Below are 18,676 nucleotides of genomic sequence, written 5' to 3' on the forward strand. Positions count from 1 at the left end.
AGCACATGCTTGGAATGCTGGTGCCTAGAGCCAGCCCTGGAGAGAGAGAGAAGGTTGTTTCCTAAAAGAGAGAGGCAGAACTCACTTCACCTTGCTCTAGGCCGGCTCTCTGTAGTCTGCCTGCTGAATGATCCAGATCACACACCTTTCTGCAGAGCCACCTAGCATGCAATCAGGACCAGGAAACCCTTTGCAAACTGAAAGTGATAGCTTGTAATTTAAACACAGTTTTCAACACACTACAATTAATCCCTGGAGGAAGTGGGGCAGGGATGGTATTGCTCCTTTGTCACATGATTTCTTCCATACACTGACTTGACTGAGCAGATTGTTAAACTCACACTAGATAAATACAGAAGAGTAAAGAACAAAGTTCAATAGCCATAAAAGGGATCTGTAACAGGAGAAAGCTTTGTCTCAGCCTTAATCCCCGTACAGCATGTAATGGCTGCCCCGGATTCTGCTATTCAGGTAAGAAATCACAGTTTAGCTAAAACAGAAATAAAACTTGTCGTGTTTACAGGGATATTCAGATGGATGTTGGCCTAGTGATCTGGTAAAAAAAAGCCTCACCGACGGATTAAATTTGAGAATTAAAATTAGATTCTTCCAAGTCTGAAACTGCATGACAGAGAAACATTACTGCCATTTGCAGGTAAGAATGAATTTGCTCAGAATAGTATGTTTCACCTTATTTCAGGCATTAATCTCAGGAATAAAGTGAACTAGCCAACAGACATGAAGAAAGATGAGGAATTTGAGGTTGTTTCTGTATGGGAGAGTTTTCAGACAGCTCCTTATATTAATAGTGGGGTGTGAGCACTGAGCTTTTTTTATAAACTAGTAACGATGCTTAAAAGAGCTGTGTTCTCAAATCAGCCAAGACAAAGAAGCCTGTGTTCTCCACTGCAATGTATTGGTTTTGCCACAAGTGCACACAAAAAGGTTGTTGCTCTCTTTTTGTATTGAAAAATTAAATATGTCCTGTGTTTTCCAGACAGTTTATACATAAAATTATGGATGGCCAGCCTTTTTGTGTATGTATCTGTATCAGTCTGTCGATGGGATTTTAAATAAGGTCTATGGGTGCTAGGCACCCAAATGCCATTTAAAGTTAATGAGCCTTTATTTTTTAGCCTTTTGTCTGCAGGGGCGGCAGGTTATATGGTCTCGAGGACCAGGAATATTCAAGGCTGGGGTCTGTGCTCCACCAATATTTGGAGCTGGGTTTCTCCCCTGGCCCTGCCTGGAGCGGGCCCCGCCCCAGAGCGTCCCCCCTCTGCCTCAGAGCTTCCCTGCCTGAAAGAAAACAGCCCGTGCCTCTCCCTTGCTTGTGCTGCCTGCTGCCCACCACTGCTTCTGCCTAAGGCTATAGAGAACAGCAGCAGGCAGACTGTTGGAGCACCTCAGGAGGAGGAGGGGGAGAGGGGAGGGGGCACGTACGTGCTTGGGAGCCATCTCTCCCGGTCCCCTGGCACCCACCTGGAGGAGACGCCAAGGGGACTTCCGGCCAGGAGATGACATCTGGAGTTGACCTCACTCACCTGAGCAGCTGCTGGGGCTTCGGTGAGGTTTGACCCTGTGATCCACCCCCTCCTCCCCCGCAGCCCCCACTCCTGCCCCACGCTGGGCAAGGGGCATCCCCTTCCCACACCCCCAGTGAGGTTAGGGTGAGGGGCAGCAGGCTGCAGCAGGGGAGAAAGGAAGCCACATGTGATGGCAGTCCCCCCCCCAGCACCCACCCACCACAGGGGAGATGGGGAGGGGGGCTTCCTAGACCTGAGCAGCTGGGGCTTGGGTGAATTTTGTGACACCCTGCCCCCCACCCCACCACCCTGCAGCCCCCAGTCCTGCCCCACGCTGAGCATGGGGCAGCTCCATCCCCCATCCCCAGTGAAGCTAGGGTGAGGGGCAGCAGCAGAGGAGGCCACACGTGATGGCAACTCCCTTCCCCGCCCTGGTACCCACCATAGGGGAGGCGAGTGGGCTTTCTGTACCTGAGAGAGGCCCTAGGAGCATGTGCGGTGACCATGGTGCAGAGTGACTGTGCTGCCGGGGGAAGTGGGGGAAGAGGAGGGGTCCCTCCCCTGGAGCTTGCTGCTGCCAGTGGGAGGGGAGTCCTCTCTGTCCCTAGCCCTGGGGCAGCCTGTCTGCACCCCAAGTTCCTTATCCCCAGCCCTGCCCCACCCCAGAGCCTGTGCCCCCAGCAGCCCAACTCTGAGCCCCTTCTGCACTGTGAACCCCTCATCCCCAGCCCCACCCCAGACCCCTCACCTGAGGGGAAAAATGTGCAATTTAAATTTGGTGGTCAGTTTGGAGTATCATTGTGTTTTGCACAATACTTGATTATTTTATACCCTTTAAAGTATATAACTAGTCATATACAGGTGTTACAAAGTGGGAATGTTCTTAATGTTTTCTCTGAATACTGTGTGGATCCCTCAGTTTCCCCTATGCATTTCTCAAGGATCTAGATGGTGGGATAAGAGGATGTGATTGTTGTAGAGCCCTAGAGGGCTAGTGTAGTGCCGTCTGCACACAGAATGACTGAAACCCTGTCTCCGGGCAACTGATGGCCTGGGCCACTCTCCTGCAAGGTGCCAACTGAAGGTGTTGGAGAACAAAGAGATCAGGTGGCCTCCTAATGCCTGGAAAAGAGACAAAGGCCAGAGGAGAGAGTGTCAGTGCCTGTGCGGACTTCAGGGAAGTGCATGGTATGGAAAGGGATGCTGGGATGCTTTGGAACTACTCCATACAAAGCCATTCAGGACTCTCTCTGAGCAGACTGTCTCCAGGGCAAGAAGCTTACACCTTCCTGGGTCTGACCTTGGAGCATTCAGCACGCCCACCATGCGCTTTCTGCAGCGAGTCTGCCCAGGCAGGTCCTGGGGCAGCCAGAGGTCCCTGCACTCCAACTCTGCAGTCATACGTGACTCTCAGCCAGCCAGTAAAACAGAAGGTTTATTAGATGACAGGAATACAGTCTAAAACAGAGCTTGTAGGTACAGAAAACAGGACCTCTCAGTCAGGTCCATCTTGGGGGGTGGGGAACCCAGACCCAAGTTCTGGGCCTCTCCCCATTTCCCCAGCCAGCTCCAAACTGACATTCCCTCCTCTGGCCTTTGTGTCTCTTCCGAACAAGGAGGCCACCTGATCTCTTTGCCCCTTCAGTTGGCATCTTGCAGGGGAAACTGAGGCACCCACACAGTATTCAGAGAAAACATTAAGAACATTCCCACTTCGTCACAACAGGTGCAACAAAATATAATACTTTCCACTTTTAATTGACCCTTGTAATCTTGTGGCACCGACGCATTGTAGCTTCATTTTATATCATCTTACAGGGCAGGAACAGGGGGTGGGGGGAGCACCACCATTTTGGACACCAGCAGAAATTATACAAACCTGCCGCCTATGTTTGTCTGTGTGTGAGTAATCCCCTTTCTAGTTCATGTGGCAAAGGAGACCTGGAGATAATGATAGTTTCTGATTTCTTTTGAAAAAGGGAGTAAAATATTTTGAAAGTTAAGACAGAAACATTTGACCCTTTTTAAAAACAGATCAGATACTGCTTTCGCACAGGTGTAAATCTGGAGTAACTCTATGGATTATATGAACAGAGAATCAGTCCTATCTATTCCCTCCCCCCCTTTTAAATCTTTGTTTCCCTTTATTTCCTTCCAGACCTAGTGAAAAGCACACTCTGATCTTAACTTCTGTGTGCATAGAGAGTGTACAGACTGATCCACAGAAAGGTGCATTGATAGGATTTAAAAGTACAGTAGTGGGAACTGATGTGTAGTTCCATTTTGTTCTGCAGGAGATCTGGCCTCCATTTGAGCTCCGATCTTTCATTTTCCTTTATTGGGAGAACGTTGGAACTCACCCTTACAGAGGGCTGAGTGCCTAGCGCACTTTGCTGGGTGCCCTTGTGTCTATCCAGGAGCATTGCTGGACTCCAAGGAGAATCCAGTCCCATTCCAACCTGAGCTGGGCAGGACTGAGTTTAAAAATATCAAAAGAATGGTGTGGAATTTATAATTAGATATAGGAGGGATTAGGGGGGAGGGATGGATGGATGGATTGTTATTCAAATTCTACACTGAGCAATCTTTCCTATGTGACTTGATAATGGGGATATATTATTAGCAGATGGGGTTGATCAGAGGGGAGGAAATGAGGAACAATTGTACTAGGGCCCTGAGCACAAGGCGGGGGGGGGCAAAACCAGAGAATCATAGAATCATAACGTATCAGGGTTGGAAGGGACCTCAGCATGTCATCTAGTCCAACCCCCTGCTCAAAGCAGGACCAATTCCCAACTAAATCATCCCAGCCAGGGCTTAGTCAAGTCTGACCTTAAAAACCTCTAAGGAAGAAGATTCCACCACCTCCCTAGGTAACCCAGTCCAATGCTTCACCATCCTCCTAGTGAAAAAGGTTTTCCTAATATCCAACCTAACCCTCCCTCACTGCAGCTTGAGACCATTACTCCTTGTTCTGTCATCTGCTACCACTGAGAACAGCCTAGATCCATCCTCTTTGGAACCCCCGTTCAGATAGTTGAAACAGCTATTAAATCCCCCCTCATTCTTCTCTTCTGCAGACTAAATAATCCCAGTTCCCTCAGCCTCTCCTCATAAATCATGTGCTCCAGCCCCCTAATCATTTTTGTTGCCCTCCGCTGGACTCTTTCCAATTTTTCCACATCCTTTTTGTAGTGTGGGGCCCAAAACTGGACACAGTACTCCAGATGAGGCCTCCCCAATGCCAAATAGAGGGGAATGATCACATCCCCTGATTTGTTGGCAATGCTCCTACTTATACAGCCCGAAATGCCATTAGCCTTCTTGGCAACAAGGGCAAACTGTTGACTCATATCCAGCTTCTCATCCACTGTAACCCCAAGGTCCTTTTCTGCAGAACTCCTGCCTAGCCACTCAGTCCCTAGGCTGTAGCAATGCATGGGATTCTTCTGTCCTAAGTGCAGGACTCTGCACTTGTCCTTGTTGAACCTCATCAGATTTTTTTGGCCCAGTCCTCTAATTTGTCTAGGTCCCTCTGTATCCTATCCCTACTCTCCAGTATCTACCACTCCTCTCAGTTTAGTGTCATCTGCAGACTTGCTGAGGGTGCAATCCATGCCATCCGCCAGATCATTAATGATCTGTAACATCTGCATAAATTCAGTGAAATGGGAGGGAGTGGGGCCCCAAATTTCTCTGAAAGGGCCTGTTAACAGATAGATAATTAGCAATACATCAAAAACCCTATTAAAAAAAGGCACTGACTTCAATGAGCTTTGGGTCAGGCCTTCTATGAGGAATTGTAATCCACCGTGTGTGTGTGTGTGTAGTGATCACTTCATAGGTGGTATAGAGATGTTACTTTTCTCACATTAAGTACCTGTCTAGCTAGCTCAATCATAACAGTTTATGATTTCAGTTCTGTAAATCCCCACTTCAGTCCCCAGTGTCAGTCAAGAAGGCAGTTGTCCCACAATCATCTTTTAGTGCTAAGAACTTAAATACAGGTTTTTAATTTAAAAAAAAATGTATCTGACAAAATCCCTTTATAACCCCTGCGCATTTCCCAAGGGCCCTGGTCAGCACTACCTATTCCTTCCTTCCTGTGGGAAAATTATCAGTAAAGATAATTACTTTGAAAGACTAAGAAGGGTCTGTAATGGGTATATTTCTTCAACACAGCTCAGAGTATATAGGAACATTGGTTCCAATCCTGCTCCAATTAATAGCAGGATCAGGTCCTTTGTCTATAAGTTTCTTTTTATTTTTCCTACTGTGTTGAGCTATTTCTACCCTCACGGCTGTCATTTTTTGTTCTGCATTTGAAGAGACTGGAAGACTAAAAATTTCCCTTGGATGTTTCATCACTGTCCTATTGATGTCTTGAAAGCCTGCACAGTGATGGGGTCCGTATTTCACTGGGTGACAGCTGTTCACATACTAACTTTTCTACAGATGCCACATTTGATTTCAGGTAAATAGGGTTCTGTGTTAAACATATGCAATGAAATAACTAATCATTACCAGGGCCAATGGAAAACCATAGATTACAAAAATGATGTATTCATATGTCATCCTTTACTTTGCGAGGTATAAGGTTTCATTTAAAAAAAAACTATCTAAAATTTTTATTTTCCAGGTACATTCCCATATAACCAGTCCTGTTCAACCTCTTGACCTGACTCAAATGCAAGCCAAACAATCACATTATGTACTATTCTAATACAGCTTATCCATACAGACAAATGTATTCCCTTTGGGAGAGCAATTCACTTCTCTGCACCACTTAAGTCATATTCAATCCCTCACCATAGAGTTAATGTGGGACTTATTTTGTTCATTGGCCTATGTTAATTTACTAGGCAGGTTCTCATATCAATTTCCAGGGCTGTTCTTTGAGTTCCTTACAGGATCACTAAAATTCACTATTAAAATCTGAATGTCCCATAGCAGATGATATGGGCCCACATCATTGAAGCCCCCATTATGGAAGAGCCATGCAAAACATATTAGGTCTTTGATATGCAAAGTGAGACACTTACTGATGTTAGGTGGTACCTATTTCCAGTGATAGCCCCACTTGAAGTCAGTGCTACAAGTCACAGGGTTACTCATTGTGAGAAAGAATGGCAGAATATGGCATCTGTGACTAAAATACCAAATGTGTGATAAAATTTCGGACTGTTCAGATATAAATGTTTAATGGTGAGAGTAACTGACCAATTTTCCAAGGGCCATGGTGAATTCTGCATCACTGATATCTTCTAAATTAAGATTGGAGGTTTTTTCTAAAAGATCTGCTCTAGGAATTATTTTAGGGAACTTCTTTGGCCTGATGATCACAATGGTCCTTTCTGGCCTTGGAATCTATGGACCTATGTATGTGCATAAGTGTGCCCATGTATGGTTGTGCAATTACATGCACAACCATACATGGGTACAACCAGCTGGTGGTTCTTCCCATGTAAGAGGCTTTGGTGCTTTGGATATTCATTACCAGTTCCATTTTTTCCTGTATAAAAGTGCAGCTAGAGCAGGTGAAATATTTCAGCCAAATAGTTTAGTCAATGAAAATTGCTGTTGACCCAAAACTATTTGCCAATAGTTTCCTATAGAATCAACAAATGAGAGCATCGGCAATGGATACAACCTCTGTTTCTGTCTACACACAGGTCAGTTTAAAATCATCCCTCCTCAGAATCCTGTCATTGCTATCATTGGAGAAGGGGTTGTCCTGCCTTGCCAACTGACAACTCGTAATAATGCTGAGACAATTACTGTCCAGTGGATACTTTCTAGAGGCTCAGAAAAAATAGATGTGAGCACCTATGATGGACCAAATAAAGCAAAGAGTCAGGATGAGAGATACCGAGGCAGAACGCAGTTCTTCCAAACTGAATTTCAAGCAGGAAATGTGTCTCTAAACCTGAAGGATGTCATTGTCTCTGACAAAGGGAAATACACCTGCAGTGTCTCTTTGGGGACCTGGTATGATGAGGTGGTGGTAGAACTGGATGTGACAGGTGAGTGGAATGGCTCTCTCTCTCTTCACTCTAAGGTAATACAGTATATAATGTGGCAAAATGGCTGATGTTGGTATGGTGGGTTCTGCGCTTTTCTTGGTGGGGTGCTAGGATGCCACTCCTTGCCCCTGCTCTTGGGGCACCAAGGGCCCCACTAGTGGCCCAGGAAGGTGGTAAAGGAGGGAAGCGGGGGAGGGGTCTGGGTTTGCACCTCACTCTGAGCCCCAGCCCCTGTCAACTCTGAGGGTTTCTTATCCTCTTCCCCCTTGAGGTGGGGGTTACCCTCAGTCCTTAGATGGTGGGAGAGGGAGTCTCCCTGCCTCTGGTTCTCTGGTATTTCAATGATCAGGAACACACCTCCAAATTCCAGTCCTCTCTCCTCCCTCACACCACCTGTCTGCCTGAAGCAGGGTGTTTTATTAGATTCCTGACAGGGCCTTAACTGACTACAGGTGCCCCAATTAACCTGTAGCAACCCTCCCTAATCTACAGGGAATCATGCCTTAATTAGCCTAGGGCTTATATATTTCCCCTCTACCACTCTCCCACTGCTCCCTGGCCCTCCCGTATCACACTAACCATGTGGGGCCAACAAAGAGTAAAGGGACGTGAGGGAGGGGCCTTCCTGGGCCCCAGGGTCCAATGTCCTTCCTTTACCCCTTCTGCTCACCCTGTTAACAGTCTTCAGGGGAATTTGTCGGCCGGCTACAGCTCACAGGCCAGGGTTTGATCCCTTGTTCCCCCTCCCCTTTGCAAGGGGGGAAGGAAGATTTGGCTGGAACAAGGACCAGTCTCTCAGGCAGCCCCTAGAGGATCATCTGTAAGGGCTCAGTCTCACTGAGACTGTTGCCCCTGTATGGGGTTTATTTTCCACCTCTCTTCCTGGAGTGTATTGTTTTGACCTCGTTCAAGGGGGCTTTGGGGCAGTGTGTCTTGTAACTATCTCCTCCTTGGCTGGACTCCCTGTGCTGCCAGTAGTCCCTGGGTGGAGCAACCTCCTTCCTGTTCACCTTCCTGTGCTAAGCTTACACTTTTAAGCTCCTCCCCCTCAATAGAATCATAGACTCATAGAAGAATCACAGAAGATTAAGGTTGGAAGAGACCTCAGGTCATCTAGTCCAACCCCATGGTCAAAGCAGGACCAATACCAATTAAATCATCCCAGCCAGGGCTTTGTAAGCCGGGCCTTAAAAACCTCTAGGTGCAGGTCTACACTATGGGGGGAAATCGAAATAAGATACGCAACTTCAGCTACGTGAATAACGTAGCTGAAGTCGAAGTATCTGATATCGAATTACTTACCGTCCTCACGGCGCGGGATCGACGTCTGCAGCTCCCCATGTCGACTCCGCTACCACCGTTCGCGATATATGAGATGAGACGCGATATATTGATCCCCGAGAAATCGATTGCTACCCACCGATACGGCGGGTAGTGAAGACGTACCCTATGGATGGAGATTCCACTACCTCCCGAGGCAACCCATTCCAATGATTCACCACCCTCCCAGTGAAAAAGGTTTTCCTAATATCCAAACTAAAGCTCCCCCACTGCAACTTGAGACCATTGCTCCTTCTTCTGTCATTTGCCAACACTGAGAACAACCAAACTCCATCCTCTTTGGAACCCCCCTTCAGGGAGTTGAAGGCTGCTATTCAATGCCAACTCACTCTTCTCTAAATAAGCCCAGTTCCCTCAGCCTCTCCTCATAAATCATGTGTGTCAGCCCCCTAATCATTTTTGTTGCCCTCTGCTGGACTCTCTCCAATTTGTCCACATCACTTCTGTAGTGGGGGGACCAAAACTGGACAGAATACTCCAGGTGTGGCCTCACCAGGGCTGAATAGAAGGGAATAATCATTTCCCTCAATCTGCTGGCAATGCTCCTACTAATACAGCCCAATATGCCATTGGCCTTCTTGGCAACAAGGGCACAATGCTGACTCATATCCAGCTTCTCATCCACAGTAATCCCCAGGTCCTTTTCTGCAGAACTTCTGCTTAGCCAGTCAGTCCCCAGCCTTTAGCGGTGCATTGGATTCTTCTGTCCTAAGTGCAGGACTCTGCACTTGTCCTTGTTGAACCTCATCAGATTTATTTTGGCCCAATCTTCCAATTTGTCTAGGTCACTCTGGACCCTACCCCTGTCCTCCAGCATATCTATCTCTCCCCGCATCTTAGTGTTATCAATGAAATTGCTGAGGATGCAATCCATCCAGGGCCGGTGCAAGGAAGTTTCACACCCTAGGAGAAACTTCCACCTTGCGCCACCCCCCCACCCAGCTAACCCCCCCTCCCCCGTGGCAGCTAACCACACCCACCCACTCCTCCCACCAGAGGAGCCCCCACCTCGCAGCAGCTAACCCAGCCCGCCACCCCCTTACCCAGGAGCCCGCCGCCCCCAAGCTGGGGAGCCCCAGCAGCTACCTCCCCTGCAGCTAACCCTGGCCGGGAGCCCTCCATAGCAGCTAACCCCACCCACCACCACCCCACCCAGGGAGGCCTCCCCCGCGGCAGCTAACCCCGCCCATGGAGCCCGCCCCAGTTCACCTCCGCTCCACCTCCTCCGCTGAGCATGACGGAGCCGCTCTAATTCTCCTGCCCTCCCAGGCTTGTGATTGGAGGAGAATTAGAGCGGGGGCTGTGTGCTCAGCGGAGGAGGCAGAGTGGAGGTGATCTGGGGCGGGAAGCGGTTCCTCTGTGCACCCCTTCCCCCCCATTACTGCAGGCGGCCCTCACCGCGCTCCCACCCCCACCACCAGCTCACCTCAACTCCACCTCCTCGCCTGAGCGGGCTTTTAGGTGCCCTCAACCACTAGGCGCCCTAGGCGCCTAGTTCACCTAGTGGTTGCACTGGCCCTGAATCCATCCCATCATCCAGATAATTAATGAAGATGTTGAACAAAACCAGCCTCAGGACTGACCCCTGGGGCACTCTACTTGATACTGGCTGCCAACTAGACATCAAGCCGTTGATCACTACCTGTTGAGCCCAACGATCTAGCCAGCTTTCTATTCACTTTATAGTCCATTAAACCAATCCATACATTTTTTAACTTGCTGGCAAGAATGTTGTGGGAAACTGTATCAAAAGATTTGCTAAAGTCAAGATGAATCACATCTACCACTTTCCCCATATCCACAGAGCCAGTTATCTCATCATATCTGGTATCAAGTGAAGTGCCTTTTTCCAATATTCTGAGGCCTCCCCCGATCACCACCAGTGTTCAAAGATAATGGCCAATGGCTCTGCAATCACATCAGCCAACTCCATCAGCACCCTAGGGTGCATTAGATCTGGCCCCATGGACTTGTGCATGTCCAGCTTTTCTAAATAGTCCTTAACTTATTCTTTCACCACTGACGGCTGTCCAGTGCAGCAGTCTGTGAGCTGACCTTGTCTGTGAAGACCACGGTGAAACAAGCATTGAGTTTCCACTTCTTGTAAGCTTTCTTTTTGTGTTTAAGCTCACTGAAGATTTCTCTGTTAAGCCAAGCTAGTCTCCTGACATATTTTCTATTCTTTCTGCATATCAGGATGGTTTGTTCCTGCACCCTCAATAAGGCTTCTTTAAAATACAGCCAGCTCTCCTGGACTCCTTTCCCCCCTCATATTAGCCTTCCAGGGGATCCTGCCCATCAGATCCCTGAAGGAGTCAACGTTTGCTTTTCTGAAGTCCAGGGTCCGTGATCTGTTGCTCTCCTTTCTTCAGGATTCCTGAACTTGACCATCTCATGGTCACTGCTGCCCAGGTTGCCACCCATTACTACTTCCCCTACCAATTCTTCCCTGTTTGTGAGCAGCAGGTCAAGAGGCGCTCAGCTCCTAGTTGGTTCCTCCAGCACTTTCACCAGGAAGTTGTCCCCAGCACTCTCCAAAAACTGTTGTATTACTCTCCCAGAGATGTCAGGGTTATTAAAGTCCCCCGTGAGAACTAGGGCCTGTGAACTTCTGTTAGTTGTCCGAAGAAAGCCTTGTCTACAGCAGATGCCCATCACAATGTAGAATATCAGGGTCGGAAGGGACCTCAGGAGATCATCTAGTCCAACCCCCTGCTCAAAGCAGGACCAATCCCCAGACAGATTTTTGCCCCAGATCACTAAATGGCCCCCTCAAGGATTGAACTCACAACACTGGGTTTAGCAGGCCAATTCTCAAACCACTGAGCTATCCCTCCCACACAATTACCCTTGTTGTTCTCGCCTATAAACTTAAACCAAAGACTCTCAACAGGCTTTTCTCCAGTTTCATATTGTAGCTCTGAATAATCATACTGCTCCCTTACATACAATGCACCTCCTCCACCTTTTCTCCCCCGCCTGTCCTTCCTTATACACATCCATGACAGTGCTCCAGTCATGTGAGTTACCCCACCAAGTCCAGGCTGAGCAAACCTTGCAGGTGTGTCTCATCAGCATGGAACTGGCCAAAGAAGAGCTCCTTAGCCTCCCTCATACCAGGGTGAGGGGGTGTCCCTTCACAGGACTTCATGTAATTCCGTTGAACTCAATTAAATTCTATGGAGGATGAGTTTTATACAGGGAGGGCAGGTGTTTATGTTAGAAGATTTCCCTACAGAACTAAGCCCCTATGTAAAATGTTAGCTGACACATCTAGGTCATACCGTGGTGCGGTCCACTTAGCTCCCAGATATTGTGGTCACGGCATACAAACACAGAAGTTAGACAAAAGCCATAAAATGCTCTTTCTGGGAGATTGCAATGTAACATTACCTATTTTCTTAGAATCCAAAACCCTAACACACAATAACCAAAAAACAGAGAGAGACAAAGCAGGCTGCTCCTTATACCAGAGAGGCCCAACTCACCCTACATTACTCTAGGCTTCCTCTTTGCAGACTGACTGCTGCTAAACCTAGATTCACACTTCTCTGCAGAGCGCAGCACATGGGACCCGGAAAAAGCCCTGAAATTTAAAGTGACAGCTTACAATTTGAACTGAGTTTTCACCACATCTGCACACCAAGATATCTGGATAAATAAGAGTTGTCCACAGAGGCTTTCAGGTCTTTGAGAGATTCTGAACTGCTATAGGCAAAGAGAAACAGCTCCAATGTATAGGTTTCTTCAGATGCGTCACTATTTTAACTTAACATGGGAAGAGTTCTTGCCATTTAATTTCATATGAAGGGGTGACAAATTCTGTCAGAATTCTCAGGCAGCATGTGTACAAGGCAGTGGGAAATCCCCCAAACTCTGCACTGTTTGGGGAGGAGAAGGTAATAACAACTTTTATTCTTTCTTTGTAGCTAGAGGTGGTGAGTCTTCCATTTTCATGGAGGACTATGCAGACCAGGGGATTGGCCTCACCTGCAAGTCGGAGGGATGGTTCCCTGAGCCCCAGGTGCTCTGGTTAGACAGTAAAGGACAAAACCGATCAGAAAAGCCGACCACCATCAACACAAAGACACGTGCTGGAATCTACAATATTGAAAGTGCCATTAACATTGAACCAGGCTCAGACAATGAAGTCTCCTGCAAAATAATCAACAACATACTAAAGACAGCGAGTGAGTCCAGAGTCCTAATTTCAGGTGAGTGCACTTTGGGATCATTGACTGTAAGGTTCAATAAAGAGTCTGCTTGGTTAATGAGATGGGTTCCATTTTTCTCCCCCCCCCCACCCCTTTGTAGTAAGAAATAGGTGCCCAGAGTTTGTCTAGTCCAGCAGATGGAGCACTGGGTTAGGATTTAGGAGTCCTGAGTGCTATTCCTGAATATGCTACTGACCTGATGAGTGACACTGGGCAAACCACTTCCCCCCTCTGTGCTTCAGTTTGCCCAAAACTGGGGATAATAATACTGACCTCATTTGTAAAATGTTTTGAGATCTACTGTTGAAATGCTCTATATAAGAGCTAGGAGTTATCTTCTTGTAAATCTATTTCCCTATGTTAAATTCTCCTCACACCTTCTATGGGCCATCTTAATTATCACTTCAAAAAGTTTTTTTTCCTCCTGCTGATGATAGCTCATCTCAATTGATTAGACTCTTCCTGTTGGTATGCATACTTCCACCTTTTCATGTTCTCTGTATGTATAAATATCTCCTGTCTGTGTGTTCCATTCTATGCATCCGAAGAAGTGAGCTGCAGCTCATGAAAGCTCATGCTAAAATAAATTTGTTAGTCTTTAAGGTGCCACAAGTACTCCTGTTCTTTTTGCAGATACAGACTAACACGACTGCTACTCTGAAACCTTCTTGTAAATACTTGCCTGTCAGTTTCCAGCAAAAACCCATTTTGATTAGACTGAGTTAAAAAGTTTAAAAATCATAATTTGCACAAGTACATCAACTATTTTCTTTCTACACAATAACCCAGTGTTCTAACAGCTTTCATTGCACGTGAATATGTAACAAAGTTGCATGGCATTTTCAATATTACTAAAAGATATGGAAAACTGTTTCATTCAATGTACTGATGCATCATTGAAAAAGAGAGTAAAGTTAAGGTGGTGTATATGACCTTCATTTTGGCCTCTCCTGATTCTTGTGTGCATAATTTTTCAACATTAACGTTGAGTTTAAGTTTTCATTGTTATATAATGGTTATTGGGCAGATTCCATAGCCCTTACTCATACTTTGAAGTACTCACCCAGGTGCATTGTCCCATTTATATCTGTTGAGTACAGGGATTCTGTACTGAGTTCAAGCCTTGCCACTGACTTGTTTTATGGCCTCAGAGATGTTGCTTAACTCCTGTCAGTTTTTCACCTCAATAGGGAGTTAATGATATTTATCCCACTACTTCACATGGCTGTTGACAGGGTTAATTAATTTTAGTGCATACAGAGAAATGTTTTATATCATTAACCTGAGTAACTGCACCAAGGATACTACATTTAGGTTCTCTACCTCCCTTCCTCAGTAGAGGATCTTTCTGCCTTTCTTTTTATTTTATACTATTTCTGGTGGGAATGCAATGGCAAAGAGATGCATCTTGCATTTTCCCCAGTAAGCACCAGGGGTTGTGCCCAGGAGGTAGCTTGGATATGACTTTCACCATTTCATGGACTGATGGAGAACAAGTTATAATTTAAATATGTGCACATTAAAACCTGTTATGAAATATGCATACAATTTCTGTATGAATACTAGTGCTGAAAGGGGATTTGAGGTAAATCCTGCGAACCTTACTCATGTGAGACATGCCAATGTTTGAGATGTTTCTATCTGCAGGAGTAAGGTGAGCTGGGTGTGGCTGAAGGTGTGTGCTTTTCCATAACACATTGGAAGAGCCCACACCTCTGTTCTCCATGAGATCCTTCCTTGAAGATGTGTAGAATCTTTTGATCTAAATTCATCTAGACTTTGTTCTGCCAGAAAGAAAGAGCAGTCTTTAAATTCAAGTGAAATCTGATTTTACCAGGTCCTTAGACAGACTCCGTTTGCTTGGCTTTATAATTTTCATGATGTTTCTTAAGAATTATTGGAATGTAACTGACATTGTCACATATTTTTCAGATGTTTTCTTCCCAACCACCTCCCCTTGGATGGCTGCTTTCCTGGTCATTTTATTTCTTAGCATAGCCCTTATTGCTGTTGTAGGGTATAAACTGAAAAGTAAGTATTTCTTTGTATGTTTTTTCAATAAATATGTGAAAATGTTTAAACAGATGATATGGAATTCTTTAACTATACTAAAACCAAATAAAACCTGAAATGAGTTTTCTAGGGGGAGATTCAGAAAATTAAATATAAGGGTCTGTACATTTAATTCCTTACCAGATAAGTCCTTTGTTCTGAAAGACAATTTTTAAATTCCTCACATATAAGTATATACAAGGCCAGAATAGATACCAATGGATGGTTAAGGATTACAGGCTTAGCGTTCATGACAGTGACTGTTTCAATCAAAATTATTGTAGGATGCTATGAAAAGTGTCTCATTTTCATAAGGCATTTTAATTTTTTTCAGAGAATAATGACACAACATCTCAATCAGGTAAGTCACTAGGCAGGTGAATGCAAATTAACATGAACATATTTTATATCTTGATTTTGACACAGTCCCAGGGAGCCTGTGCAATCCCCATCACTGGAGAGTTTTTAGAACAGGTTCGACAAACACTTGTCACAGATGGTCTAGGTTTACTTGGTCTTGCTTCAGCACAGAGGGTGGGACTGGATGACTTCTCAAGGTCCCTTTCAGCCCTACATTTCTCTGATTTTAGAACAAAAGTTTAATGTAGCAGTTGCTGTTCTGATCTGAGAAGCTGTTTATAAATTACAGGAGATGGGTGGGTCTGTTCTGTTTTAATTGAGGTCAACAGCTGTGTGCTTTTAAAGTTTGCAGTATGCATCCAATGATTTCATAGAAGTTGGGGTTTATATTCAGGAATTAAGCAACAGCGACTATTGCCATTAGTAGCCCATTAGGAAAGTTTGTTTCCTTCTGTTATAAACAGATCTTGTTATTAAAATAGATCACATTCAGGCTAGCCTTCTGCCATTCATCCTTATGTGGACATTGTTCCAGAATCATTAACAGTTGTAGAAAAGGGTTGCTCATGTACATGAAGAAATCACTTATATCCTCCAATATAGACTGGGTAAAGTATAAAATTCAAGGCCTTTTATAACATAGGCACTGGAAACAGGAGTGATTGCCTCCTGCTGGTTGTTTGCCTGGGAATTCTGTTTGGCCTTAGTGGATTTGCTCTTGGTCCACAAGATTCATTCAGGACTAGGGCAAGACCTGGACTTATTTAAAAAGCTGGGTGAGCATCTAGCTCCTCTGATCACTCATTTCCCTTGTGGGTGTTCAGGGGGTATCCTAGAAATGTCAGCATCCCATAATATTTCTCTAGTAAAAACAATTCTTCCTCAATTAAAGTTTCACTTTAGTCTTCTTCAGCAGATTGTAAGTCTCATGATCGGTTCTATTTATTTTACTTCACCGACACTTAATTGTTTTGGACTCCTTCCTTAATTTTTCAGCTCTCCCAAAACTTCACTCTAATGCCTCTCTTTTTCCACCCCAATCATTGTACCAGTTGGTATCTGATCCTTTGTCTGGCTAACTCAGAAGCTGTCCTGTAAAGTCAGAGGATGTGGGTTGGGGGGATGTGCTGAAGCAAGGGGTCTCTATAAGCATCCTGACATTTTCACAGATGATGGGCCATCCGTTGCTTTATGTCTTCAGATTCTCTGCATAATCAATGAACTGGAAGAAACCATCTTCCAATATAGTGAATGAGGTGATGATCTTCAAGTGAAACAATCTGTTCCTGTCTCCTAAAGCAGGTTTTTCCTAAATGGAGAGAATCTGGTCCTGTATTTTAAAGCTGTTTTGTGGTTGAAATAGGCTTTGGGAAACTTATAAGAGTAATTAACATTGCAACGTGATTCCATGTATTTGCAGTAACTGAGAAGAAAACAATGGAAGAAGGTAAATATATTTTTTGATGTGATATAAGGTGTTAGGAATATTTCCATAAGTCCGATTCATGGAGACAGTATTACATAGCATGCTGGAATTTTCCAAGACATTAACCACAGAGGTATCAGTCCTTACCCAGGTAAAGGAATTATGAGGACTGACTCTAACTGTCACTAAGGGATTACACCAGGGCTATTCACCACTAAAGACTTACTTATTCCCTCGAAATAAGGCTTACGTGAGATTTAGGCTATGTACACACAACAGCTTAGGTCGGTAAGTTATCACAGAATCATTAAATCATAGAAGACTGGGGTTGGAAGAGAACTCATGAGGTCATATAGTCCAACCGCCTGCTCAAAGCAGGACCAACCCCAACTCATAGACTCATAGTGTAGGGAGCCAGGGTGGCTTCCCTCCGAGCCTGAGGGTAAAAAGCCACTCTCTCAACCTGAGTGGGCGGGGCCAGGCCAAGCTTGCTCCACCCCCCGGAAGGGGAGGGGTGGAACAGGAAGTACAAAGGGCGGGGCCCTTAGCTCAGTCAGGGCAGCACCAGGGAGGGAGGCAGATGCAGACTGCACGCTGCTCCCTTCAGACCCTGCTGCCACACCAGGGGAGGCCCTGGATCAGGGGAAACCTGAGCTGGAGGAAGGACTGGGCCTACCAGGACTGCCTGCCGCCGAGTACTCAGACGAACTGGAGGAGCCAGAGCCAGGGGGAGAGCTTGAACTGCCAGCAGCAGTCTACCCGGAGGAACTGGAGGGACCAGAGGGACGCGCAATCGGGTAGGAAGTAGCCCAGGGACAGAGCGACACTGCGGTGAGTCTACGTTGCGGACAGACCCCCGCTAACCCAGCGGTGGGACCCTCGTCTCGCCGCGGCCAGGGCCCTGGGCTGGAACGCAGAGGTGTAGGGCGGGCCTGCATTCCCCTACCCGGCCAGTCCACCTCAGGAACCGGGCCCCGACAGCGCTACAGACTCTTGCCAGCGCTCCCCTGCCTGAGGGGCGCGCTACCGACTCTTGCCGGCGCTCCCCTGCCTGAGGGGCGCTACAGACTCTTGCCGGCGCTCCCCTGCCTGAGGGGCGCTACAGACTCTTGCCGGCGCTCCCCTGCCTGAGGGGCGCTACCGACTCTTGCCGGCGCTCCCCTGCCTGAGGGGCGCGCTACCGACTCTTGCCGGCGCTCCCCTGCCTGAGGGGCGCGCTACCGACTCTTGCCGGCGCTCCCCTGCCTGAGGGGCGTGCTACAGACTCTTGCCGGCGCTCTCCTGCCTGAGGGACGCGCTACAGACTCTTGCCGGCGCTCCCCTGCCTGAGGGACGAGCTACAGACTCTTGCCGGCGCTCCCCTGCCTGAGGGACGTGCCGCAGCCGTTTGCCAGTGCTCCCCCTGCCCCGGGTTCTCCCGAGACCGGCCGGGGCTCAAGCCGGCCAGGGGGAAAGTAGCTCACCACCGCCCCTAGCGGTGGTAGGCCAGGCGACGCAGTTTACACATAGACTTTAAGGTCAGAAGGGACCATTATGATCATCTAGTCTAACCTCCTGCATAATGCAGGCCATAGAATTTCACCCATCCACTTCAATAACTCAGACATAGGTTAGGGGGTTGTTATTGAAGTCCTCAAATTGTGGTTTGAAGACCTCAAGCTGCAGAGAATTCTCTCGCAAGTGACCCGTGCCCCATGCTGCAGAGGAAGGCGAAAAACCTCCAGGGCCTCTGCC

At 46.8% G+C, this 18,676-nt stretch overlaps 1 protein-coding gene across 1 annotated transcript in view; it reads left to right on the forward strand.

The window, feature by feature from the left end:
- The first annotated feature begins 369 nt into the window (after positions 1-369).
- LOC120394302 (butyrophilin subfamily 3 member A2-like) overlaps positions 370-18,676 on the forward strand; it is a 31,757-nt gene continuing 13,450 nt past the window's right edge. The window contains exons 1-7 of the mRNA XM_039518555.1: positions 370-471; positions 5,855-6,000; positions 7,199-7,549; positions 12,820-13,104; positions 15,037-15,135; positions 15,491-15,517; positions 16,937-16,963. Of these exons, the coding sequence (XP_039374489.1) occupies positions 5,883-6,000; positions 7,199-7,549; positions 12,820-13,104; positions 15,037-15,135; positions 15,491-15,517; positions 16,937-16,963 (907 nt within the window). The 5' untranslated portion in view covers positions 370-471; positions 5,855-5,882. The remainder of the gene's footprint in view (positions 472-5,854; positions 6,001-7,198; positions 7,550-12,819; positions 13,105-15,036; positions 15,136-15,490; positions 15,518-16,936; positions 16,964-18,676) is intronic.

Source organism: Mauremys reevesii, unplaced genomic scaffold (assembly GCF_016161935.1).
Source record: "Mauremys reevesii isolate NIE-2019 unplaced genomic scaffold, ASM1616193v1 Contig5, whole genome shotgun sequence".
NCBI classification, from domain to species: Eukaryota; Metazoa; Chordata; order Testudines; family Geoemydidae; genus Mauremys; species Mauremys reevesii.